Source organism: Somniosus microcephalus, unplaced genomic scaffold (assembly GCF_052327205.1).
Source record: "Somniosus microcephalus isolate GS21.2 unplaced genomic scaffold, FLI_Smic_1.0 unresolved_chr6, whole genome shotgun sequence".
Taxonomy (NCBI): domain Eukaryota; kingdom Metazoa; phylum Chordata; class Chondrichthyes; order Squaliformes; family Somniosidae; genus Somniosus; species Somniosus microcephalus.
In genome coordinates, this window is record NW_028225184.1 from 44316111 (window position 1) to 44343359 (window position 27249).

The 27249-nt window shown below is 42.1% G+C and overlaps 1 protein-coding gene across 1 annotated transcript; it reads left to right on the forward strand.

The window, feature by feature from the left end:
• Positions 1-18: 18 nt before the first annotated feature.
• LOC147087246 (putative G protein-coupled receptor 139) lies at positions 19-27249 on the forward strand. The gene is made up of 2 exons (XM_085978131.1): positions 19-215; positions 26100-27249. The coding sequence occupies exons 1-2, from the start codon at positions 19-21 to the stop codon at positions 27031-27033; spliced, it is 1131 nt and encodes a 376-aa protein (XP_085834257.1). The 3' UTR covers positions 27034-27249.

Consider the following 27249-nt stretch of genomic DNA (forward strand, 5'->3'; position numbering starts at 1 on the left):
TCCACTTGTGTTCCCACAATGCTGTTTGGTACGGACTTTCAGGCCTTTGAGCGAGCGACACAGAAGGAACGCCAGATACAGTTCCCAGTCAGGATGGTGTCTGACTTGGATGTGGAACTGGGAGATGATGCTGTTCCCATGCAGCTGCTGCCATCGTCCTTTCTGATGATGGAGGTCGTGGGTGTGCGGAGTGCCGTCAAAATGCAACCCATTGAGTGATATGGAATGCTACAATGAGCTTAAGTTAAATATTTCACATATCAGGATGATTTCGTAAATCTCATTCTGCAGTTCCGGTTTTCTGACTGAGAATCTGTAATCTGACATGGCCAACCAATCTGGCGGTTTCTCGTGAATTGACCATACATTCAGTGGAATAAAAAAATATCAGGATGATGACATTTGGCATTAAACATTTCGCTGTGGTAGGCCCAGAGATTTAGGGAGTAAAATTTGAAATCAGGGACTTTGATTGTGTAATTATAATAGCCAGCCTGCAGTTCCCCTGTCAGAATGGCTTGTCTTCACATCGCTAATTATCGGGTCTCTCAGCTCCATCACACAGCATTCCCTCAGTACTCAGTCACAGGGGCAATTGTAAACTAGCACGATATTACAATCCATTCAAGTCAATACAGGTTATAATTGGGCGGAGAATAAAACGGGAGTCCGATCACTCTCCGCCGCTTTCCCGCCTGGAGAATGTGGTTACAGTTACTCTCCAAGTTTGGCCACGGGCTGCGCTGTCATGATTCTTTGGCCGGGTTGAATTAACAAAATTCTGACACAATGAGGGAATCATTAGTCCTGTACAGTAGCCTAAAACAAGCGATAGCCCATCATCAGCCCGTTTTACACATCACCGGACTTTCGTTCCCATTGCCTACAATGGAATCTGAATTCATGGGGTGTGAAACGGGAGGCTGATTTGCTTTCGCTCGTTTTGCGCTTCTGCCCGTGACGATTTTCATCCCATTATCTCCTGTAACGCCCCTTGCCGCTAATAGATTCATAGGGTCTGAATGCAGGGTCAGGGTTACAGGGATCCTATCAAGATTTGAGCAATAAAAACAAAACGTAACCCCACTATTTAAGAAAGGAGGGCGAGAGAAAATGGTGAACTACAGACCAGTTGACCTGACATCAGTATTCGAGAAAAAGTTAGAATCTATTATTAAGGACTTAGTAAAAGGGCACTTCGAAAATAATAATAGGATTGGCAGAGTCAACATGGATTTATGAAATGGTAAACGTGTTTGCCAAATTTGTTGGAGGTTTTTGAGGTTGTAACTAGCAGAATAGATAAGGGGGAACCAGTGGATATGGTGTTTTTGGATTTGCAGAAGGCATTCTATAAGTTGCCACACAATAGGTTATTAAACAAAATTAATGCTCATTCGATTGGTGGTAATATACTAGCATGTATAGAGGATCAGTTAACGGACAGAAAGCAGAGAGTAGGAATAAACGGGTCATTTGCGGGTTGGCAGGCTGTAACTGGTGGGATACCGCAAGATCAGTGCTTGGGCCTCAGCTATTCACAATCTATATCAATGATTTGGATGAGGGGACCGAATTTATTATATCTATGTTTTCTGATGATACATAGCTGGGTTGGAACATAAGTTGTGAGCAGGATGCAATGAGGCTTCAAGGGGATACAGACAGGCTTTGTAATTGGGCAAGAACACGGCAATTTGAACATAAGGCTCGAGGGGCCAAATCACCTACTCCTGCTCCTGCGGCTTATGTTCTTATGATGATATGTAACTCACTCCGTGCCCAACATTGCGAGCACTCGCCTGGAGTCCCAGCTGATTGTGTTTATAAAAACTTCAGTGTAATTCACTCCAAGTCCGGCACTGTGAGCTCTCCCTTGGTGTGTCAGCTCCCTGTGTTTATAAACACTTCAGTATGATTCACTCCGTGTCCAACACTGTGAGCTCTCCCCTGGTGTGTCAGCTCACTGTGTTTCTAAACACTTCAGTGTAATTCACTCCGTGCCCAACATTGTGAACTCGCTCTTCGTGTGTCAGCTGACTGTGTTTCTAAACACTTCAGTGTAATTCACTCCGTGCCCAACATTGTGAACTCTTTCTTGGTGTGTCAGCACACTGTGTTTCTAAACACTTAGTGTAATTCACTCCGTGCCCAACATTGTGAGCTCTCCCCTGCTGTGTCAGCTCACTGTGTTTATAAACATTTCAGTGTATTTCACCCCCTCTCCAACCAATTGAGCTTTACCCAGGTGTGTCAGCTCACTGCGTTTATAAAGTCTTCAGTGTAATTCACTCCGTGTCCAGCACTGCGATCTCTCCCCTGGTATGTCAGCTCTCTTTTTTTATAAAAACTTAAGTGTAATTCACTCAAAGTCCGACACATTGAGCTTTCCATTGGAGTGTCAGATCACTGTGTTTATAAACACTTCAGTGTAATTCACTCCGTGTCCCACACTGTGAAATCTACCCTGGTGTGTCAGATCACTGTGTTCATAAACACTTCAGTGTAACTCACTCCATGTCCCACACTGTGAGTTCTCCTCTGGTGTGTCAGATCACTGTGTTCATAAACACTTCAGTGTAACTCACTCCATGTCCCATACTGTGAGTTCTCCTCTGGTGTGTCAGCTCACTGTGTTTGTAAACAATTCAGTGTAATTCACTCCGTGTCCCACACTGTGAGCTCTCCTCTGGTGTGTCAGCTCACAGTGTTTATAAACACCTCAGTATAATTCACCCTGTGTCCTACACCGTGAGCTCTCCCCTGGTTTGTCAGCCACCTGTGTTTATAAACTCTTCAGTGTAATTCCCTTCGTGTCCGACACTGTTAGCTATCCTCCGGTGCGTAAGCTCTCTGTGTTTATAAACACTTCAGTGTAAATCACTCCGTGTCCGACACTGTGAGCTCTCCCCTGATGTGTCAGCTCACTGTGTTTATGAACACATCAGTGTAATTCACTTCGCGTCCGACACTGTTAGCTATCCCCTGGTGTGTCAGCGCAATGTTTTAATAAACACCTCAGTGTAATTCACTCCGTGTCCAACAATGTAAGCTCTCCCCTGGTGTGTCAGCTCACTGTGCTTATAAACACTTCAGTGTAAATCACTCCGTGTCAAACACTGTGAGCTCTCCCCTGATGTGTCAGCTCACTGTGTTTATAAACACTTCAGTGAAGGCAACAGTGCATGGCAGCGATAGGGGTAATGATAGCCAAAATTTGACAGAGAGGTACAGAGCGTATACACATAAGAGAGCATTAGAAAGAGGGGTCCGAGTAGGGAAAAATAGTTAATAGACATCATTAACAACTCTATATCTGAAAGCAAGCAGCATTCGTAACAAGATAGATGAGTTGGCAGCACCAATAGAAGTAACTGAGTTTGATCGGACAGCCTTTAGACAGACGTGGTTGAAATGTGACTAAGGCTGGGAACTGAATATTCAGGGGGTTTTGCCATTTCGTAACGATAGGCAGAAAGGAAAACGAGCTCTCTTAATAAGGGTTAACTTCAGTGCGGTATTGAGAAATTAAATTGGCCTGCAAGATCAAGATGTAGAATCAATTAGGGTAGAGATAAGAAATAATAATCGTAAGAAGTCACCGGTGGGAATGGTCTCCAGCCCCGCAAAACAGTAACCACACGGTAGGGCAGAGTATACATCAAGAAATAATAGAAGTTTGTAACAAAGGTAGGGTAATCATCATGGGAGATTTTAACCTTCATATTGATTGGACAAAGCAAAATGGCGAAGGTAGACTTCAGGAAGTGTTCTTAAAGACTAAATGGGATGGTTTCTTGGAACAATATGTTATGGTTCCAAGCAGGGAGAAGAGTATTTTACATCTGGTAATTTGTAACGAAGCTTGATTAGTTAATGATCACGAAGTGAAGGATACTCTTGGGAAGAGTGATCAAAGCATGGTAGCATTTCAAATTCAGTTTGAGGGTGCAAAAGTTAGCTGTCAATCTAGTGTCTGAACATAAACACAGGTAATTACAAAGGTTTGAAGGCAAATCTGGTTAAAGTGGACTGGAAAAAACATGTTAGAGTGTAAAACTGTAGAAAAGCAATGGTAATCATTTAAGGAGACATTTCATAACTCTCAGTAAAGATATTTACCTGTGTGAAAGAAATACTGTAAGGGAAGGATGAACAATTCGTGGCAAACTAAGGATGTAAAGCATGGTATCAATTTGGAAAAAAAAAGTATATCAAAAGTTGCAAAAAATAGTGAAAGGCCAGGAGATTGAAATTATTAAAAAAACCAGCAAAGGACAACTAAAAAAATGGTAAAGGGAGAGAAGATAGCTTATGAGATTAAGTTAGCAAGAAATATAAAAACAGAGAGTAAGAGTTTCTACACGTATATAATAATGTAAAGCGACTAGCTACAGTAAACGTTGGTCCCCTAGAGGACGAGTCTGGGGAACTAATAATAGGAAACAGATATATGGCGGATATTTTGACCAAATATTTTGTATTGGTCTTCATGGTAGAAGGCATTTGAAGCATGCCAATAATGGATAATCAAAGGGCTACTGGAGTGCGGGGTGGAAACTTGAAACAATGACTGTCACTTGACAGAATGTACTGGGCAATCTAATGGGACAAAAGGTCGACAATTTCCCTGGACACGATGGCCTGCATCCCAGTGCCTTAAAAGATGTGGCTGCAGAGATATTGGATGCATTGGGTGTAAATTACGATAGATCCCTGGATTCTGGAGAGGTCCCAGCCGACTGGAAATCCACAAATATAACGCCCCTATTTAAGGCTGGAAGTAGACAGAATGCAGGGAATTTTCGACCAGTTTGCCTAGCTTCTGTCATTGGGAAAATGCTAGAGTGCATCATTAAGGACATGGTAGCAGGAGAGTTAGAAAATTTAGAATATAGCCAAGCAGAGTTAGCTTAGTTTTATGAAAGGGAAATCATTTTTGCCAATTTTCTGGAGTTCTTTGAGGATGTAACGAGCAGGATGGATAAAGGGGAACCAGTAGAGATCGTGTATATGGATTTCCGGAAGATATTCGATAAGGTGTCACATATAATGTTTCTACACAGGACTAGACAGACTAGATGCAGGAAGGATGCTCCCGATGGCCGGGAAGTCCAGAACCAGGGGCCACAGTCTAAGGATAAGGGGTAAGCCATTTAGGACAGAGATGAGGAGGAATTTCTTCACTCAGAGAGTGGTGAACATGTGGAATACTCTATCACAGAAGGCAGTGGAGGCCAATTCATTAAATACATTCAAGAAGGAGTTAGGTATATTTCTTAAGGCTAAAGGGATCAAGGGATATTGGGAGAAGGCAGGGACAGGCTACTGAAGCTGTATGATCAGCCATGATCTCCTTCAATGGCAGAGGAGGCTCGAGTGGCCAAAGGCCTACTCCTGCTCCTATCTTCTATGTTTCTATGTTTACACATGTTAAGAGCTGATGGGGTTGGGAGTGATATATTAGTATGATGGATAGAGGATTGGCTAACAAACATATAACAAAGAGTAGATGTTAATTGGACAATTTCAGATTGGCAATCTTTAACTAGTGCAGTGCCGCAGGGATTGGTGCTGGGGCCTCAACTACTTACAATCTATATTAGTGACTTGGTTGAAGGGACTGAATGTAATGTGGCAAAGTTTGCCGAAGTTAGAAACATAGGTGGGAAAGGAATTTGCGTGGAGGACACAAAGCATCTCCAAATGTATATAGATAGGCTAAGTAAGTGGGCAAACATCTGGCAGGTGGGGTACTGCGAGGTTATCCGCATTGGTAGTAAAAATTAAAAAGCAAATTATTATTTAAATGGGGAGAGATTACAGAATGCTGAGGTACAGATGGATCTGGGGGTCTTTGTACATGAATCACAAACAGTTATCATGCAGGTATAGCAAATAGTTAGGAAGGTGACATATGAAAACTACTAGGCACTTGGTCTAAGCATTAAACAAAGCTTCAATCAACTGTTTTACAACATGGAGGTCTAGTTCTGTCCTTCACTAGATCCTGATAAGAATTGTGTGGAGATGCCGGAGTTGGACTAGGGTGGACAAATGTAAGAAGTCACACAACACCAGGTTATAGTCCAACAGCTTTATTTAAAATCACAAGCTTTCAGAGCGCTGCTCCTTCTTCAGGTGAAGTGGAGAAATGCATAAAGACACAGCTTATATAGTCAGAGAAGCATGTCAGATTTTTACAGGTAACCTTTCCAAATGCCATTTATCACACCTCGGCAGAGAGATAATCACAGCAGTCAAAGGTGTGAATGGTGTCCAAACAGGTCAGTCAGGGAAACATTACATCAAAGAACAATGAGGTGGGGTCACAAGGGGTCAAATATTGCAGATGCTGGGGTCTGTATGAAAAACAAAAAAACTGAGAAAAAACATTTTTTTTGGCTGGATATCACAGCAGGTCCGGCCGCATACAGACCCCAGCATCTGCAATATTTGACCCCTTGTGACCCCACCTCATTGTTCTTTGATGTAATGTTTCCCTGACTGACCTGTTTGGACACCATTCACACCTTTGACTGCTGTGATTATCTCTCTGCCGAGGTGTGATAAATGGCAGTTGGAAAGGTTATCTGTAAACATCTGACATGATTCTCTGACTATATAAGCTGTGTCTTTATGCATTTCTCCACTTCACCTGAAGAAGGAGCAGCGCTCCGAAAGCTTGTGACTTCAAATAAAGCTGTTGGACTATAACCTGGTGTTGCGTGACTTCTTACACTGATAAGAATGTCCTGCGCAAGCTGTGCCCGTGCCCGAGTATTTATACCCTCCCTGGACAGCGCCACCCACAGGCCGCTCAGCATTATTTCATAAAACTTTATTTCATGAATGACTGATTCATTTCAGAAGGCAAATGGAATGTTGGCCTTTATTGCAAGGGGGCTGGAGTATAAAAGGAGGGAAGTCCTTCTACAAATGTGCAGGGCGTTGATGAGACCACACCTAGAGTACTGCGTACAGTTTTGGTCTACTTATTTAAGGAAGAATATACTTGCATTGGAGACAGTTCAAAGAAGGTTCACGAGGTTGATTCCGGAGATGAAGTGATTGTCTTATGAAGATAGTTGGAACAGGTTGGGCCTATACTCATTGGAGTTTAGAAGCATGAGAGAGGACCTGATTGATAATTATAAGATTCTGAATGGTCTTGACACGGTAGATGCAGAGACGATGTTTCCCCTAGTAGGCGAATCTGAAACTAGGGGGCATAATTTCAGAATATGGGGGCACACGTTTAAATCGGAAATGGGGAGGAATTTGTTCCATCAGAGGGACATGAATATTTGGAGTTCTCTTCCCCAGAGATCTGTGGAGGCTGGGACATTGAATATATTTAAGTTGGAGTTAGACAGATGTTTGAAAGGTAAGGGAGTCAATGGTTATGGAGAACGGGCAGGGAAGTGGAGTCCAGGCCAAGATCAGATTAGCAATTATCTTATTATATGGCGGAGCAGGTTCGAGTGGCCAAATCACCTACTCCTGCTCCTGCGCCTTATGTTCTTATAATGTTATGTAATTCACTCCATGCCCAAAATTGCGAGCACTCCCCTGGTGTGTCAGCTGACTGTGTTTATAAACAATTCTGCATAATTCACTCCGTGTCCATCACTGTGAGCTCTCCCCTGCTGTGTCAGCTGACTGTGTTTATAAACACGTCAATATAATTCACTCCTTGCCCAATATTGTGAGCTCTCCCCTGGTGTTTCAGCTCACTGTGTTTATAAACAGTTCAGTGTAATTCTCTCTATGTCCGACACTGTGAGCTTTCCCCTGGTGTGTCAGCTCTCTGTGTTTATAAATACACTTCAGGAAGGTTGGGAAAGCACTAGAGACGGTGCAGAGTAGAATTACCAGGTGCTTTGTGCATTGAGTGCTGTTGGAGTTTTGCTAAGTGGGAGAAAAATCATTTAAGTGTATTTTGTGAATTTTAGTGTGTTAAGAAGTCAATTATTTGAAGTAAGTTTAATTTTATAAGGGTTTTTGAAACTCTTGGGCAGTTTAAAAAGGAAGTAGAATTCGGGTATAAAAGGGGAGGGGCTAGTGCGGTGCACGGAGTGCTTTGTGCATTGAGTGCTGTTGGAGTTTTGCTAAGTGGGAGAAAAATCATTTAAGTGTATTTTGTGAATTTTAGTGTGTTAAGAAGTCAATTATTTGAAGTAAGTTTAATTTTTTAAGGGTTTTTTAAACTCTTGGGCAGTTTAAACAGGAAGTAGAATCCGGGTATAAAAGGGGAGGGGCTAGTGCGGTGCACGGAGTGCTTTGTGCATTGAGTGCTGTTGGAGTTTTGCTAAGTGGGAGAAAAATCATTTAAGTGTATTTTGTGAATTTTAGTGTGTTAAGAAGTCAATTATTTGAAGTAAGTTTAATGTTTTAACGGTTTTTTAAACTCTTGGGCAGTTTAAACAGGAAGTAGAATCCGGGTATAAAAGGGGAGGGGCTAGTGCGGTGCACGGAGTGCTTTGTGCATTGAGTGCTGTTGGAGTTTTGCTAAGTGGGAGAGTTCGGATAAGTGGGAGGTGAGGGTATGTTTTTTGCTCTGTTTTGTTCCCCACTCCCAGGCTTAGACATCACTGCGGAGGCGGAGCAGCGAGACGAGTCAACCAAACAGGCTCCACAGACAGTATTCAAGGAGGAGGTTGGTGATCAGCTGGTTGCTTGGTTTTCTTCCTTCTCTTCTCTTTCATACCTTTAAGTTGGTAAGTCCTATTGAATAGTGGTGTGATATTATCATATATATCCGGGCAGGGTCTTCATAACTAATAATAAGAAATTTAATTAATTATATAGAATGGAGCAGGTGATGTGTTACTGTTGCGAGATGTGGGAGCCAGTGAACCCCATTGAGGCTAACGGTGATTACATCTGCGACAAGTGTTTGCTGCTAGAGGAACTCAAGTTCCATGTTATGGAGCTTGAGGCCGAGCTTCGGACACTGCGACACATCAGGGAGGGGGAGAAGTTCCTGGACTCTATGTTTCAGGAGATGGTCACACCTATGAAGTTAATTACTGCAGATGTAGTCCGTGGTCAGGGACAGGACGGTGTGACTACGAGTGAGGAAGGTACAGGGATCCAGGATGTAGTGTTGAAGGAGACGCAGCCCTTGTTCTTGTCCAGCAGGATCGAGGTTCTTACTCCCTGTGAGGGCGGGAGCGGGGACTGCAGGGAGGATGAGCAACCTGGCCACAGCACCGTGGTACAGGGGGCCATTCAAGTGGAGGGAGTAAAAAGAAATGTTGTAGTGGTAGGGGATAGTATCATTAGGGGGATAGATAGGGTTCTCTGCAGTCAAGAGCGGGAGTCCCGAAGGCTGTGTTGCCTGCCTGGTGCCAGGGTTAAGGACATCTCTTCTGGGCTGGAAAGAAACTTGCAGTGGGAGGGGGAGGATCCAGTTGTCGTGGTCCATGTTGGTACAAACGACGTAGATAGGACAAGGAAGACGGTTCTGTTAAAGGAGTATGAGCAGCTAGGGGTCAAATTAAAAAACAGAACCTCAAGGGTAATAATCTCTGGGTTATTACCTGAGCCACGAGCGAATTTGGCTAGGATAAATAAAATTAAAGAGTTAAATGTGTGGCTCAAAGACTGGTGTGGGAGAAATGGGTTTTGCTTCTTGGGACACTGGCACCAGTACTGGGACAGGAGGGAGCTGTTCTGTTGGGACGGACTCCACTTGGCCAGTGCTGGGACTAGAGTCCTGGCGAATCATATAACTAGGGCTGTAGAGAGGGCTTTAAACTAATTAATGGGGGGGAGGTTTCTAGAGAGCAAATCATAGAAATGACAACAGAGAAGGTCATAGACTTAGGTAGCAGTGGGGGAATTAAAAAACAGAATGTGTCAGGAAGGGACAGAAGGTATGGAGTAAAAAGTAAAGTACTAAAAAGGGAAAAAACAGGAACTAAGTGTTACAAAACATATTGAAAGTTCTTTATCTGAATGCACGTAGCATTCGTAACAAAATGAATGAGTTAACGGCACAAATAATGACATATGGGTATGATCTTGTGGCCATTACAGAAACATGGCTGCAGGGTGACCATGACTGGGAATTAAACATACCAGGTTATTTAACAATCAGGAAGGACAGGCAGGAAGGGAGAGGAGGTGGGGTGGCTATGTTAATAAAGGAAGGAATCACTATAATACAGAGAAATGATATTGGGTCAAAGGAGCAGGATAGTGAAACAGTTTGGGTGGAGGTAAGGAATAATAAGGGGAAAAAAACACTAGTGGGTGTAGTCTATAGGCCTCCGAACAGTTGCAACTCTGTTGGACGGAGTATTAATCAGGAAATAGTTGAGGCTTGTAATAAGGGAACAGCTATAATTATGGGGGATTTTAATTATCATATTAACTGGACAAATCAAATTGGGCAGAGCAGCCTTGAGGAAGAGTTCATTGAGTGTATTAGGGATGGGTTTCTTGAGCAGTATGTAACTGAACCGACCAGGGGGCAAGCAACCTTAGATTTGGTCCTGTGTAATGAGACAGGATTAATTAAAAATGTCCTAGTAAAGGATCCCCTTGGAATGAGTGACCATAACATGGTTGAGTTCCATATCAATTAGAGGGTGAGAAGGTTGGATCTCAAACAAGCGTGCTGAGCTTGAATAAAGGAGACTATGAAGGTATGAGAGCGGAATGAATTAGAGTGGACTGGGAGAATAGATTAAAGGGTAAGACGGTACATGACCAGTGGTGTACATTTAAGGAGTTATTTTACAACTTCCAAGAAAAATATATTCCACTGAGGAAAAAAGTGTGTAAAAGAAAAGATAGCCATCCGTGGCTAAGTAAAGTAATTAAGGATAGTATCCGACTAAAAACAAGGGCATATAAGGTAGCCAAATCTAGTGGGAGGATGGAAGATTGGGAAGTCTTTAAAAGACAGCAAAAAATAACAAAAAGATTGATTAAGAAAGGGAAGATAGATTATGAAAGTAAATTAGCAAAAAATATAAAAACAGACAGTAAAAGTTTCTATAGTTATATAAAAAGAAAAAGGGTGGCTAAAGTAAATGTTGGGCCCTTAGAGGATGAGACCGGGAAATTAATGGTGGGAAACATGGAGATGGGAAAAACACTGAACAATTATTTTGTATCAGTCTTTACAGTAGAGGACACTAAGAATATCCCAACACTGGACAAACAGGGGGCTCTAGGGGGGGAGGAACTAAATACAATTAAAATCACTAAGGAAGTGGTGCTTGGTAAAATAATGGGACTCAAGGCGGATAAATCCCCTGGACCTGATGGCTTGCATCCCAGGGTCTTGAGGGAAGTAGCGGTAGGGATTGTGGATGCATTGATAATAATTTTCCAAAACTCACTGGACTCAGCAAAGGTCCCGGCAGATTGGAAAACTGCTAATGTAATACCATTATTTAAAAAGGGTAGTAGGCAGAAGGCTGGAAACTATAGACCTGTTAGCCTAACATCTGTGGTTGTTAAAATGTTAGAGTCCATTATTAAGGAGACAGTAACGGGACATTTGGATAAACATAATTTAATAGGGCAAACTCAGCATGGTTTCATGAAGGGGAAGTCATGTTTAACAAATTTGCTTGAGTTTTTTGAGGAAGTAACATACAGGGTGTATAAAGGGGAACCAGTGGACGTAGTGTATTTAGACTTCCAAAAGGCATTTGACAAGGTGCCACACAAAAGATTATTGCTCAAGATAAAAAATCACGGGATTGGGGGTAATATTCTGGCATGGGTGGAGGATTGGCTCTCTAACAGAAAGCAGAGGGTTGGGATAAATGGTTCGTTCTCAGATTGGCAACCAGTAACTAGTAGTGTTCCGCAGGGGTCAGTGCTGGGTCCCCAACTCTTTACAATCTACATTAACGATTTGGAGGAGGGGACCGAGTGTAACATATCAAAGTTTGCAGATGATACAAAGATGGGACAGAATGTAGTGAGTGAGGAGGACATAAAAAACCTGCAAAGGGACATAGACAGGCTAAGTAAGTGGGCAGAGATTTGGCAGATGGAATACAATACTGGAAAGTGTGAGGTTATGCACTTTGGCAGGAAAAATCATAGAGCAAGTTATTATCTTAATGGCAAGAAACTGGAAAGTACTGTAGTACAAAGGGATCTGGGGGTCCTGGTGCACGAAACTCAAAAAGTTAGTATGCAGGTGCAGCAAGTGATCAAGAAGGCCAATGGAATGTTGGCTTTTATTGCTAGGGGGTTGGAATATAAAAACAGGGAGGCATTGCTGCAGTTGTACAAGGTATTGGTGAGGCCGCACCTGGAATACTGCATACTGTTTTGGTGTCCATACTTAAGAAAAGACATACTTGCTCTCGAGTCAGTACAAAGAAGGTTCACTCGGTTAATCCCGGGGATGAGGGGGTGGTCATATGAGGAGAGGCTGAGTAGATTGGGACTCTACTCATTGGAGTTCAGAAGAATGTGAGGCGATCTTATTGAAACATATTAGATTGTGAAGGGACTTGATCGGGTGGATGCGGTGAGGATGTTCCCAATGATGGGTGAAACTAGAACTAGGGGGCATAATCTTAAAATAAGGGGCTGCTCATTCAAAACTGAGATGAGGAGAAACTTCTTCACTCAGAGGGTGGTAGGTTTGTGGAATTTGCTGCCCCAGAAAGCTGTGGAAGCTACATCATTAAATAAATTTAAAACAGAAATAGATAGTTTCCTAGAAGTAAAGGGAATAAAGGGTTAAGGGGAGCGGGCAGGAAATTGGACATGAGTCTGGGTTCGGAATGGTCATGGCCCTGTGGGTAGTGGAGCGGGCCCAGGGGCCGTGTAGCCTTGTTCTGCTCCTACTGTGTTCTAATTCTGTTAGATTTCAGGAGATGGTTTTATTCCTGTTCCTGGCTGGGGTGGAGATCGCCTTTACAGAAGGTAAGTACTGTAGAAAATATAGGGACAGAGTGATCTCCTGGAAGAATTTCGATCGCCTAGATGGGTCGGAGAGGAATTTCCCAGATTTCTTTCTCCCAAATTGGCCATTGGGTCTTTATCTGGTTTTTCGCCTCTCCCGGGAGATCACATGGGTTCGGGTGGATGCAGAGTGATAGAAGATTTGAGGTTAGGATCAGATCAGCCATGATCTTATTGAATGGTGGAGCGGGCTCGAGGGGCCGATTGGCCTACTCCTGCTCCTATTTCTTATGTTCTTATGTTCTTAATTGTTCCGGGTTTGGGGGATCTTAGCTGCAACGACAGATTGGAGAATCTAGATTTGTTTTTATTTGAGCAAAGGAGGCTGAGGGGTGATTTGACAGAAGTGTACAAGTTTTTGTCGGGCTGGATAGGCAAGGCGGGGAAAGGTTGTTGCCACCAGTTGATAGAACTAGGGCTACGGGACGCAGATTTAATTTGTTGGGCAATAGATACAGTGGTTATGTGAGGAACAGCTATTTTACACAGCGAGTGGTGAGTACCTGGAACTCGCTGCTGATGGACGTGGTGGAAGCGGAGACACTCAATGTTTTCGAGGGGAGACTGAATAGGCACTTGAGGGAAATAAACTTGCAGGGCTACGGGGATAGAGCGGGGGAATGGGACCGACAGGATTTCCTGCAGAGAGTCTGCATGGACACTATCGGCCGAATGTCCTCCTTCTTTACCGTTATGATTCGATGACACTATGACTATAACTATTGATTGCATTGCTAAATCAGCCTTTTTTACCAATTTGGTTTATGCTTCCCTTGTCCAACTCTTCCAATTTCGATTACATATTTATTTTTAATTTCCTTTTCCATACCATCAATTATCTCCCAATCGGCCTAGTCACGTCTTATCGAAGTTGGTAATTCCAGATTCCTCCATTATTTCCTCAATAACCAGGGCTTCCACATTGGGGATCACCCTTGTGGCTGTTCCCTGCACTGCCTCAAGTATTTGAATATATCCCTTGTGTCTCGGTGAATAAAGGTGGACGGATTTCTTAAGCTTCTGACTGAGCCGAGCTCCACACAATAAAATAATTAATTTCACTGACTTGTACACTATTGCGTTGGATATGTAGTTGAATATGTTATTGATTTTTTGATTGCTGTTTTGCAATGGTAATCCTTGTTGAGTATGCAATCTAATTAGAATCCAAAGGCTATTTCTGCTTTAGCCTCAGCTCAACAAACACTATTCAAATAGTATATGGACGTCCCATTCACCTTACGATGTGTAGTATGTAACGAGATTCAGCATAAAATCACACCGACCGTTATTATCCCTCCCGAAGCTTTTGCCCAAAACGTTGTGTTGTTTCTGAGCTGTGATCTCCGCCAACTGAAACTCACGAAAATATCTGCAAGACTGACAAATTTACATTGAGTTTCATAGGTTTTATTTTTGAAGTAAATTTGCAATGAAAGCTATCTCAGCACCGATCAATAGCAACCCCACTCAGTAATTTGCCAACCTGGTATAACGCCTGTAACATTTACCAGATGAATTCTACTATTACACCTGTTTGTTATCCATTTGAGGAAAGATATTATTCCAATGTTTGACGTGTCACTTTGCTATTATTATTCCCATAACAGTATTAGCCTGGGAGTAAAGTGGCTGACGCAACCTGTTTGTTAAAATGACTGTAACTAACATCAGTTGCCCGGGGACAGAACTGTTCACTGGAGATTTCCCTGCTGTATAAATAAAGGCTACCTTCAATGTATCACATCACACTTTCCACCGGGCCTGCTGTGTCCATCACTACAGGGATCATCGCTTCTCACACTAAATGGAAGTCCTGATACTTCAGCAGATAAACGCCATTTACTATCCTATTCTCGCAGCTGTTGGTGTTCCTGGTGAGTGGTGAAGAAAGACATGAATCTGATAAAAAATCACTTAACTACAAAGCTTCTCGTGCTGCGTGTCTGGCAAAATGTGCTTTTCTTATTCTCTGGGTAAAACAGTTATCTGAGGTTTGCTGTCAGATTAACCCGAATGTTCCCTGCTTAATTAACGTGGTGTCTTCCTTCACACTGCAGTCTCCAGTGATGATACCATGCTTCTTCTAAAAAGAATGGCATGCAATCTGGGTTCCGGATTAAAGGACACTAAAACATTGAGAAATAGGGTCGTCTGACTTAAATCTGCAACACTTTAATAACTAAATAGAACTGAATCATGCTGCTATGCTCGCTTTCTCCAAAAGACACTTTCAACTAAAAAAGAATGTATTTATTGATGTTCAGTGGTGTTTCTGTATTGGAAAGAAGGGATGCACTACCCAATAACATTATTTCTATTTCAGTGATATTTCTTTTGACTGTTATACAGCGAAAACTTCAGGAATGTTTTCCAGCACAACAAGTTGTAAATGTTAAAGGAATTTCAGTGACTGTGTTTATTTATCTATTGAAGCAATATTCATTCATATATTTACCTTGAGCAATTCTGCGGATCTCACTATTCAGTTCAGTCCAGTGTTGCTCTTTATTTCCTGATATGGTGTTTTACTTTCAAACTTTCTTTAATGTATAACTGAATTGCCTTGGGAAGTATACGGTCCGATTTTACATCTTGTCAACTACCTGTCCCTCAGTGATAAACATAAATTGCCACTTTAGAAAGTGGGATTGCTGATTACAAAAGTATTATTAAATTATACGTTAAATTGTAAAATTCTTTACAATATGTATATTTTTAGCTGGTCCTTGGTACCAGCTGCCAATATTTAATTCAGAAAGTTGCCTGTTGAAGTTTCACTCTGCTATATAAACTTGCAAGAAACTGACATTTCCTTTAGTTGGTGCTGCATTGTCAAGGGTGAGGAACCACGTTTCCCCTTTTAAACCAGGAGCCTTTGCAGGAGGGACTGCTCTCCAAGTTTTCCCCTTTTTGTGCCCAGCGTGCCTACTTTAAACCAGCGCCACCGAAAAATGTGTTCATTGGATATTGCTCGGTTGCTGCTTCAGCTGCAACAAACGGGGCAGCGCTTCAGATCTTCATGGGCGCTTTGGGATTTTATCAGAAGCCATGTCAAAGTGCTAATCTCTGTTTATATTGTGAATCGCACATTCCTGCTGAAAAGATGTGGAAGTAGAAATACAAATACATTCTTTAACAGCAATAGGGTTAATCAAAGTAGGCACATTACAAGAGTGAACCCCAGGAAACTGAAACGTATGTCTGCTGAACCTGATATAATTACCACACTACAAATCAACAGGAGTTCAAAAATAGGTTGAATTTTGAAAGAACAGTGAGTAGTTCAGAGCATAATTCATTGGAGATTGCAGTATTTAATTTGGTTGATAATTCAGTGGATGATCGAGTGCTTACTTCTTTGTATAATATAATGTGTCATTCGCTAGATAGTTGTGTGGTTAATACATTGGATATTTCAGAGTTGAATACTATAGATAACTAAAGGATAATTATTTGTATGTTTCAGTGTTTAATTCGATGGATAATTGTGTGGATAATTTTTTGGATATTTCATAGTTCAATTCGGTGGATAATTGAGAGGATAATACTTTTGATATTTCAGTGTTTAAGTCGATGGATAATTGAGAGGATAATACTTTGGATATTTCAGTATTTAATTCGATGGATAATTGAGCTGGTAATTCTTTAGATATTTCAGTGTTTATTCGGAGGATAATTGTGTGGATAATTATTTGGATATTTCAGTGTTTAATTCGATAGAAACTTGAGAGGATAATTATTGGATATTTCAGTGTTTATTTCAATAGAATATTGAGTGGTTAATCTTTTGGATATTGCAGTGCTTAATTCGATAAATAATTGAGTGGATAAATATTTGGATTGTTTAATTCGGTGGATAAATGAGTGGATTTTTCTTTCCATATATTTATATTACATTCACTAGATAATTGAGTGCATAACTCAGTTGGGAATTCTGTTGATAATTCAGTGCTTAATTCGGTGGATAATTTAATAAATAATTATTTTGATGATTCGGTTGATAGTCGTTTGGAAAATTCTTTGTATATTTCAATACTTAACTCGGTTGATATTTGAATCGATGTTTTCGATGACAATTATTTGACTCCTTCAGTGTTTAATGCGCTGGATAATTCAGTAGGTAATTATTTTATAATTTATGGGATAAATATATATGAAATCCATTGGAATGAATTTCTCGAAATTGCAGAACCAATGAAAGTTCTGTGGAAATATCTGCTTGTCGTTCACATAATATTACTTCTCACTTTTCTAATTTAATCCCACTTTAAATCAAACTCAATTTTTCTTTGGTCTAACAACAGAAACCGCTGGAAAAGAATTTTCCAAACGACTATCAACCGAATCATCAAAATAATTATTTATTAAATTATCCACCGAATTAAGCACTGAATTATCAACAGAATTCCCAACTGAATTATGCACTCAATTATCTAGTGAATGTAATATAGATATATGGAAAGAAAAGGCCAGGCAACATCCGTGGAGAGAGAAATAGATTCAACATTTCAGGTCGATACCCTTCATCAGAACTGAGAAAGAAAGGCAGGAAATGAGATAGATTAAAAGGCCATTTGGCAGATGGGAAATGGGGGAGGGGATGAAAGAACAAAAGCGAAGTGAAGAGACACTAGGAGGTATTCAAGACGAGACGAGGTGGTAATAGGACAAGTGAAGAGACAAAAGACAGCTCTAGATGAAGTGTGAAATGCGTTGGCAGAATAAGAGACAGCGAGCATGTGGGAGAGAAAAAGGGGGAAGGCACAATCAAAGGCGTGGATTAAAAATATATAGAAAATTAATAGAGGCCGAGATTGTGATGTGAATTTGTTGAACTCGATATTGAGTCCGGGAGGCTGTAAACTGCCTTTTCAGAAGACGAGGTTTCTGTTGTTATTTCGGATTTCCAGCATCAGCAATATTTTGCTATCGTTTTAATTCAGCCTGGTGGCATAGTCTGGGGGGAGGTAGGGAATTCTGCTTCGAATTATCGCGTGTTTTATCCGCAGTTATTAAAACGTTGCTAAGTTAAGTCTCTGTGGTCAACATCAGCAACATATTTGATATCAGACAGACAGCAGTGCGGAGCCTAGGCCCAGCATCATATTCAGATCCTCCCCACAGATGAATGTAAAAGGTTTCTCGGCTTCTATGTATGAAAACACGCCTATCCTCGTATCCGTGCCCAATATCTGCTCCTGGCTTCCCTCCAGAGAGCGCTATTCATGTCCTCTTGCTGCATCTTTACTATTATTGGGTCCACCTCTAAACATATCACAATGATTCAGCACTATCAACAACTCATTACTTCTTTCTCACTTATCTACCTTACAGCAAGCCCGATTTTGAACTGGAGGAAACACGTGTTCCAATTGTACCTTCTTCCTGCCACGTCCCCATTGCAGCTTTACACCTTCCGGTCCCCAATTCTCCTTCTCCAGGTGCAGTACTCATTGCACCATCACCATGCCGAGTCCCCATTGCAATTTCACCTACCCATACCCCATGTACCTTCCTCCTGCCCTGTTTCCATTGTACCTACACCCCGCAGGTTCCCCTTACATAGAATAGGATAACTTACAATTTTGCAGCATAGAAACAGGCCATTGTGCCCAACAGATTTATGTTCCACACGAGCCATCTCCCGTATTTCCTCATCTCACTCCACTAACATATCATTCTATTAATTTTTGACTCCTATAGTTATCCAACTGCCACTTACATGCATCTATGCAAAGTTCTGCAAATACTGCATGGCATAGAGTCATAGAGTCATAACGGCAACAGCGGAGGCCAGTCGGCTCATCGAGTGCGTGCCAGTTCTCTGTAGAGCAAGTACGTCATTCCCATTCCCATCGGGGGTTGTCTTATGAAGAACGTTTGAGCAGGTTGGGCCGATACTCATTGGAGTTTAGAATATTGAGAAATGATCTTATTGAAACTTTTAGTGACCCAGAAATTCGGGTCTCCACGGTTGAGTACGCACGGGGTACTCGCCCGTGGGCCCAATCGAAGTGCCGTTTTCGTGTGTGCACTGCACATGCGCGGGAAAGCAGAACTTCCATTCCCCTGAAAGATGGGGTTAACAGGTGGAACGCGTGCGTGGGAGAGGCAGCGCATGCACATTTAACTTACTATTTTTTCCAGGTTTCTCCGGGAAGGTAAGTCTCCAGAAATTAGACATGTAAAGTGCAGTCCTCAGGCCTGCTTTTAAAAAGGTAAGTGGTGCATTAATAAATGTTATAACATTTTTCTACAGGTTTATTATTTTTAAATACTTCAAAGAAAGGTAAGGTTGTTTTTAGCCCCGTTAGAAAATGTAATTAATTTTTTCAAAAATGTAAATTAATGTTTAAAATAGTTATTTCATGTAATTTATAGTTATTTTAAAAATGCAATGTTTTTTTTAATTTTATTTGAAATTTTAGTTACGTTTTGGGGCTTATAGTATTTATAGGATTGACAGCTCTTCCTGTCAAACTTATGAATGAAGCATACCCTGCTACCATTGGCTCTCCATGGCCCACGTGATCCCAGGGGGGTGACTCGAACTAACTGCGCCCCTGGGATACACAAGCACTGCACGCCGGCAGTTGGAGGAGGCACAGGATCGGAATACCATGCAGGCCCACATCTCAATGGCCGGCATGCTAGGTAAGTGCACGTCAGAGGCTTGCACCCGCGGGAAGCCATCGAACCGAATTTCTGGGCCAATATTCTAAGTGGGCTTGACAGGGTAGATGCACAGATAATGTTTCCTCGCGTGGGGGAATCTAGAACAAGGGTGGCATAGTTTCTAATTGGAGATGAGGAGGCATTTCTTCTCTCAGCGGGTCGTGAACCTTTGGAATTCTCCACATCAGACAGCTGTGGATGTTGGGTCATTGAATATATTCAAGGTGGAGATAGACAGCATTTTGAATTATAGGGGAATCAAGGGTTATGGGGAGCGGGCAGGGAATTGGATTCGAGGCCAAGATCAGATCAGTCATCGCCTTAATGAATTTTAACGAGTTCCACTTTCTAATATTTTATGCACTTTCTCCAGTGCTTCTATCCTCTTATTGGGCTAAGCAGATCATAACTGTTCACAGCACTCTAAGTGTGGTCTCTCCAAGGTTCAATATAAGTTTAACACATCTCCTCTGTTATTGCTTTCCATTCCTCTAGAAATGAACTCCGTTGCTTTGACTGTACGCTTAATGGCTTCTTTCATCTCTTTGTGAATTTGTAGCCCTAAACTCGTTATCTTCTCCCAACATTTGGACTCTTATTTTCCAAGTCTCATGTGCCCTACTTATTCCACCTACCAAAATACACAACCTCACATTATATTTACTGAAAATCAGTTATCATTATCTCTCCATGATTCCATTTTGTTAATAACTTCCTGAATTTTGTCACAAACATCCGCAGTGTTAACTATACCCCATAATTTGGTGTCATCCACAAATGTTGATATTATATTTCTGATTCCCAAGTCCAACCCACTACTGTAAATTGTAACCAATAGTGACCCCTGTGGAACACCACTTCCCACATTTCCCCAGTCTGAGCAACTGCCTTTAACATCTACTCTCTGTTTTCTATTGAGCAGCCAGTTTTTCTATCCATTCGGCCACTTTTCCACTGAGTCTACAGGCTCGTACCTTAGTCACGAGTCTACTATGGTGGTGGAAGCTCTTATAAATGTCTATGTATATTATATTCACTACCTTACCATTATCTACTCTGCTAGTTTTTCAAATAACGCAGTACGGTTGGTCAAGTAGGAGCTTCCCGTTTGAAATCCGTGCTGACTAGACTTTATTATGTTTCGGTTTCAAGAGAAATTTCTTTTTTATGTTTGAGCGAAGATTACTATACCTTTCCTCTCACCCTTGTTAAGCACACTGGATGAAAGTTCAAAGAATGTTTACATATATTTATATACAGTGCCTCTGCTGTCTCTTCCTTAGCTTTGACTGTGAGTGGAAATAGTCCTTCCAGACACGGGATTTATCCTCTATACATATGTTTAGTTTATCATAAGAACATAATAAAAAGTTGCAGGACTAGGCCATTAGGCCCCTCGAGCCTGCTCCAACATTCAATGAGTTCATGGCTGATCTTCTTCCTCAATTCCATGCATCGGCCTTATCGCCATGTCCCTTGATGGCCTTACTAGTCTGAAATCTATCGACTCCTGTTTTGAATACGCCCAGTGACTGAGCCTCCACTTCCCTCTAGGGCAGACAATTCCAAAGATTCTCCACCCTCTGTGTGAAGAAATGTCCTCTCGTCTCAGTCCTGAATGGCCTTCCCTTTACCCTGAGGCTGTGCCCCAGGTCCTAGACTCCCCAGCCAAGGGATACATTCTCCCAGCATCCACCCTATCAAGCCCTGAAATCATTTTGTATGCTTCAATGAGATGCCCTCTCATTTTTCTAAATTCAAGCAAATACAGGCCTAGTTTACTCAATACCTTCTCATGCGACCGTCCTGCAATCCCAGGAATCAATCTCGTTAACCTTCCTTGCACTCCCTCTGTGGCAATTATATCTCTCCTTAGGTAAGCAGAACAAAATTGTACACAATACTCCAGGTGCGGTCTCACTAATGCCCTATATAATTGGAGTAAGACGTCTTTACTCCTGTACGCAAATCGTTTTATAACGAAGGCCAGCATACCATTTGCCTTCCTAATAGTTTGCTGCAACTGCACATTCATTTTAGTGACACATGCACAAGGATACCCAAGTCCCTTTGAGCATCTACATTCCCCAATCTTTCACCACTTAGGAAATACTCTGCCTCTCTGATTTTTCTACCTTCAAATTTATCCACATTATAATCCATCTGCCCTGTTCTCGCCCTCTCACTGAACCTGTCGAGAGCTCCTTGAAGCCTCTTCACATCCTCTTCGCAACAGACACTGCCACCTAGCTTTGTGACATCAGTAAAATCTGGAAATGTGACATTTAGTCCCCTCATCTAAAACATTGACATAGAACGTGAATAGCTGGGACCTAAGCACTGTCCTTGCGGTACCACTCTAGGCACAGCCTGCCATCCTGAAAAATACACGTTTTGTTGTCTGTTAACCAATTCTTAATCAAGGCTAGTATATTTCCCCCAATTCCATGTGTCCAAATTTTGGTTACCAACCTCTTGTGTGTGACCTTATCGAAGCCTTCTGAAAATCCAAATACAACACATCAACCAGTTCTCCTTTGCCTGCTGCATTAATTCCATCCTAAAAGAACTCCAATAAGTTTGTTAAACAGTATTTCCCTTTCATAAATCCATGTTGAATCTGCCCAATCTTACTATTCGTTTCTAAGTGCCCAGTTATTGCATCCTTTACAATATATTCCAGCATTTTCCCAACGACTGATGTGAGGCTAACAGGTCTGTAGTTCCCCGTATTCACTCTCCGCACTTTCTTAAATAGAGGGGATACATTTGCTATCCTCAAATCTGCAGGAACCGTTCCTGAATCTATAAAATTTTGGAAGATGAAAAGCAATGCGTCCACTATCCCAATGGCCACCTCTTGCAAAACCCTGGGATGCAGGTCATCCATTCCTTGAGATTTATCGAATTTTAGTCCCATTAATTTTGCTACTACTGTTTTTTTTTACTAAAAATAATTTCTTAAAGATCCTTATTCTCGCCACAGCTTTCGTTTTCTCGTCTTTGTGGGAGATTTGTTGTGTCTTACTTCGTGAAGACAGAAACAAAGTATTTATTTAATTTCTCTCCCAATTCCTCATTCCCCATTATAAATTCTCCCGTCTCTGACTGTAAAAGACCTGCATTTACTTTCGCCAGACTTTGCCTTTTTACTTAACTAGAGAAGCATTTACAATCCGGTTTTACATTTTTCACTAGTTTGTGCTCATATTACAGTTTCATTTTCATTATCAAATTTTGGTCACACATTGCAGATTTCTAAAAAAGCCCAATTCTCAGGCTGACCCCTTTTTCTGGCAACTTTTTAAGCTTCCACCTTTGACTCAATACTAGTTCATTTTATTTTGTTTGCCATGGTTGGATCACTCCTCCTTTTGGGTTTTTATGCCATAGAGAAATATATGTTTTATTCAAAATATGCATTATTACCTTGATTGTTAGCGATTGTATTTCCACCTTCGTACCTTTTAGTATAGTCTCCCAATCTACCATGCTCAACTTGTCCCACATTCCCTTGTAGTTTCCTTTGTTGAGACTGAAGAATTTAGTTTCAGATTGGACTACATCACTCTCAAACGTATTACAATTCAAACATATTATGGTCATTTGTCAGTAAAGGACACTTTAACACAAGATTATTGATTAGCCCTTTCTCATTAACAGTACTAGATCCAGCAGAGTCTGTTCCCTGGTTGGTTCCTCCAAATATCGATCGAGGAAACCATCTTGCATGCATTCCAAGAATTCGTCCTTCACACCATTAGTGGTTTTTGATTTGTCCAGTCTATATGTACATTAAAGTCAACCATGATTACTGTATTGCCCGTGTTACATGCACTTCTAATCAAAGACCTCGCTCCTGTCTATCTTAGAAGCCTTGGTATGCATTTTGAATTCCTCGGATAATTTCATGCCCACCATATTTGTGGCCCTGGTAAAAACTGAGGTAAAAGAACTGCTCAATTTATTTCATTTCACTGCTTTTATTTTAGAGTTTATCCTGTCCATTCCTAAGTGGCCATATCCTTATTTTCCTATTCCTATGCTTATAGAATTCTGAAATATTTATTTTTATATTGATTGATAATTTAATTTTGTAAATCGACATTGATTTCCTAATTGTATATTGGCTTATTTCCTAACATCGTGTTGGCATTTGCCTTCCTCTCCTTTATTGTCTCTGTAATGTACTCAATGTATACCTTTAGTTATTTTTTTCTCTATAATCAGCCGGGCTCACTTTGTATTGGCATTGACCTTCACCCCACAGTCCCAATTTCACCTTCACTCTGCTCAGTCAACGTTGCACCTTCACCCAGCCAGTTCCCCATTGCACCTTCACCCAGCCTGTTCCCCATTGCACATTCACCCCGCCGACTTCCATTGAACGTTCAGCCTGCCCAGTCCCGACTGCACCTTCACCACGCCCGATCCCTATTGCACCTTCAACCCGCCCAGTCACCATTGCACCTTCACGCAGTCCGTTCTCGATTGCACGTTCCCCCAGCCTGTACCGCATTGCACCTTCACCCTGTCCACTTCCAGAGAAAAATCAGTCTGTCGAGTCCCTATTGCACCTTCACCCAGCCCGATCCCCATTGCACCTTTGCCTAGTCCGTGCCCCACTGCACGTTCACCTAGCCCCTTCCTCATTGCACCTCCAACCCGCCCACGTCCATTGAACATTCACCCTGCCCAGACTCTCTTGCAACTTCACATCGCCCAGTTTCCATTGCACCTTCATCTAGACTGTTCTCCATTGCAGCTCCACTGCACATCATCCATTGGATATTCACCATGGCCACTTCCACTGAATATTTACACTGCCCAGTCCATATGGCACCTTCATCCCGCCCAGTTTAATTGGCAAATTCGCCCAGCCAACTTCCATTGCACCTTCAGCCTGCCCTGTCCCTATTACACCTTCACCCCGCCCAGTCCATATTGCTTTTGTAGTGGAAGGCACGGTCGCCAATGGTGGATCGATTGAAATCCAGGATTCCCAAGAGGCCAGAATTGGAGGGGGGCAGAAACCTCAGATGATTGTAGGGCTGGAAGAAGTTACAGAGATAGGGAGGGGCGAGGCCAGGGTGAGATTTGAAAGCAAGAATGAGAATATTAAAATTTAGACTCTGATGAACCGGGAGCAATTGTAGTTAAGCGAGCTCAGGGGGTGCTGGGTGAACGGGCCTTGCTGCGAGTTGGGATACAGGCAGCAGAGTTTTGGATGAGCTCAAGCTTAAGGAGGTTGGAAGATGATAGGGTTGCCAGGAGAGATTTGGAGTAATCAATCCTAGAGGCCACCGCAGCATGTATGAGTGGTTCAGTAGCAGTTGCGCTGAGGCAGTGGCTGAGTCGGGTGATGTTACGGAGGTGGAAGTAGGCAGTCTTTGTGATGGAGAAGATATGTGGTCGGAAGCTCAACTCGGGGTCAATTACAATGCCAAGGTTGTGCACGGTCTGGTCCAGCCTCATAAATTTGCCAGGGAGGGATGTAGTCGTTGGCTGGGAATGGAGTTTAAAGCAGGGACGAATACAATGACTTCGGTCTTCCCGATAATATGTTGCAGGAAATTATTCCTCATCCAATCTGACAAGCGGTGTGACAAAATGGGGACAAGTGCCGTGTTGGGAGAGGTGGTGGTGAGATGGAGCTGGGTGTCCCCGGCGTGCCTTTGAACAAGACGTTGTGTTTACAGATGATATCGCTGATGAGTAGCATGTAGATGATGATAAGATGGGGCGAGAGGTAACAGTGTTGGAGCGAGCACAGAAGCCGTTGCAGGCTACGGTTATATAGATAAGAATAGAGCCAGGCATTTGCAGTCCCACCCAGCTGGATGACGCTGGAGAGGCGTTGGAGGTGGTTTGTCCAGACAAAGGCATGGGACAGGTCGGAAAGGAAGAGAGGGAATAGCTTACCACAGACACAGTTACATAGAATACAAATTCTGACTTTGGTAAGGGCGATTTAGAAGTCGGGCAGGGGGCGATAGCTGATATGACGGGGTCCAAAATGGAATTCTGTGAAAGATGGGCACGGACTTGGGAGGAGACAGCACGAACAAGGACATGGTAATGAAAGGGATGTTGGAGATAGGGCGGTACTTGGCAAGGACACAGGCTTCAAGGATAGTTTTTGAGCAGTTGTTCATGACAGCATGTTTGAAGGGGAGGGGAGAGTATGTGAGGAGAGAGAACCATTAACAATATCAGCTAACATGCGGGCCTGGAAGTGAAGTTGGGTGGTCAGCAGTTTGGTGGGAATAGGAGCAAGTGAGCAGCAGGTGGGTCCCATAGACAAGTTGAGCTCGTAGAGGGCATGAGGGGAGCTAGGAAAGAAATTGGAGAAAGATGCGAGTTCAGCGATGGAGCAGATTGGAAGCAACAGAGCACACATGATATCCCATTCATCAGTGCAATAGCAACCTGAAACTTCACTCAATATAACTGTAATACCGATGGATATAAAGTGTGTCTGAGTGGAAACAAATCTCACTGATCTGTGTATCTCTTGCAGTTAACTTGGCGGCGATTGTGATCCTGTCCCGAGGAAAGTGCGGTCTCTCCAAATGTATCACTCGCTACCTGGTCGCCATGGCAACGGCCGATCTCCTGGTAGTTTGTACGGATGTAATATTAAGCTGCATTGTTGAAATTTATTTCCCAGTTTCATTCTTGACAATTACCCCCGTGTGCTGTCTCAATATGGTCTTGCTTTGTGCAGCCACGGCGACATCTGTCTGGTTCACAGTGGTTTTCACCTTCGATCGATTTGTGGCCATTTGTTGTCCGAAGCTGAAAACAAAATATTGCACCGAGAAAACTGCGGCTGTTGTTATCGGGGTGGTGATTGCGCTGGGTTGTTTAATAAACATTCCCTGGTACTTTGTATTTGACCCTGAATATATAATGGAGAACGTCCCCCGGGGTTGTGTCTGGAAACTGACCTTTTTTACTTCACCCGCGTGGGCAGCGTTTGATGTCTTTAATCTTACTTTAATCCCTTGTGTCCCATTCGTTCTGATTTTGTTGCTCAATGTTCTCACCGCTAGACACATTTTAATGTCCAGTCGATTCCGTAGGGGACTCCGGGGCCTCAGCAATGGAGAGAATCACAAGGATCCAGAGATGGAGAACCGAAGGAAATCCCTCGTTTTGCTGTTCAGTGTATCGGGCAGTTTTATTTTGCTATGGACGACCATTGTTGTTTATTCTCTATCTATCCGTACAACCGTCATTCAGTATGATTATGATAATGACATTGAATCTGTGGGATTCATGCTTCAGGTTCTCAATTGCTGCACAAACACATTTATTTATGTGCTGACCCAGGGTAAATTCAGAGAGGAGCTAAAGAATGGGGTAAACTATCCACTGCATTTAATTGCAAAATTATTTAAATAATAGAAATAGCTGATGTCTATCCATACAATGTTTATCGGCCATTGCAATAAAGATCAAAACCTGTTTAATGGATCAATTGATATTGGTGCAACATTTTAAGCAAAGTTGCAAATCGAAGGTTACTGTAATATATTCTCCTTAACAAACTGTGTTATGTAACGTCACATGTATGATTATAATATTAAATGTTTTCCTGTTATTAACTGTGAAAATTAA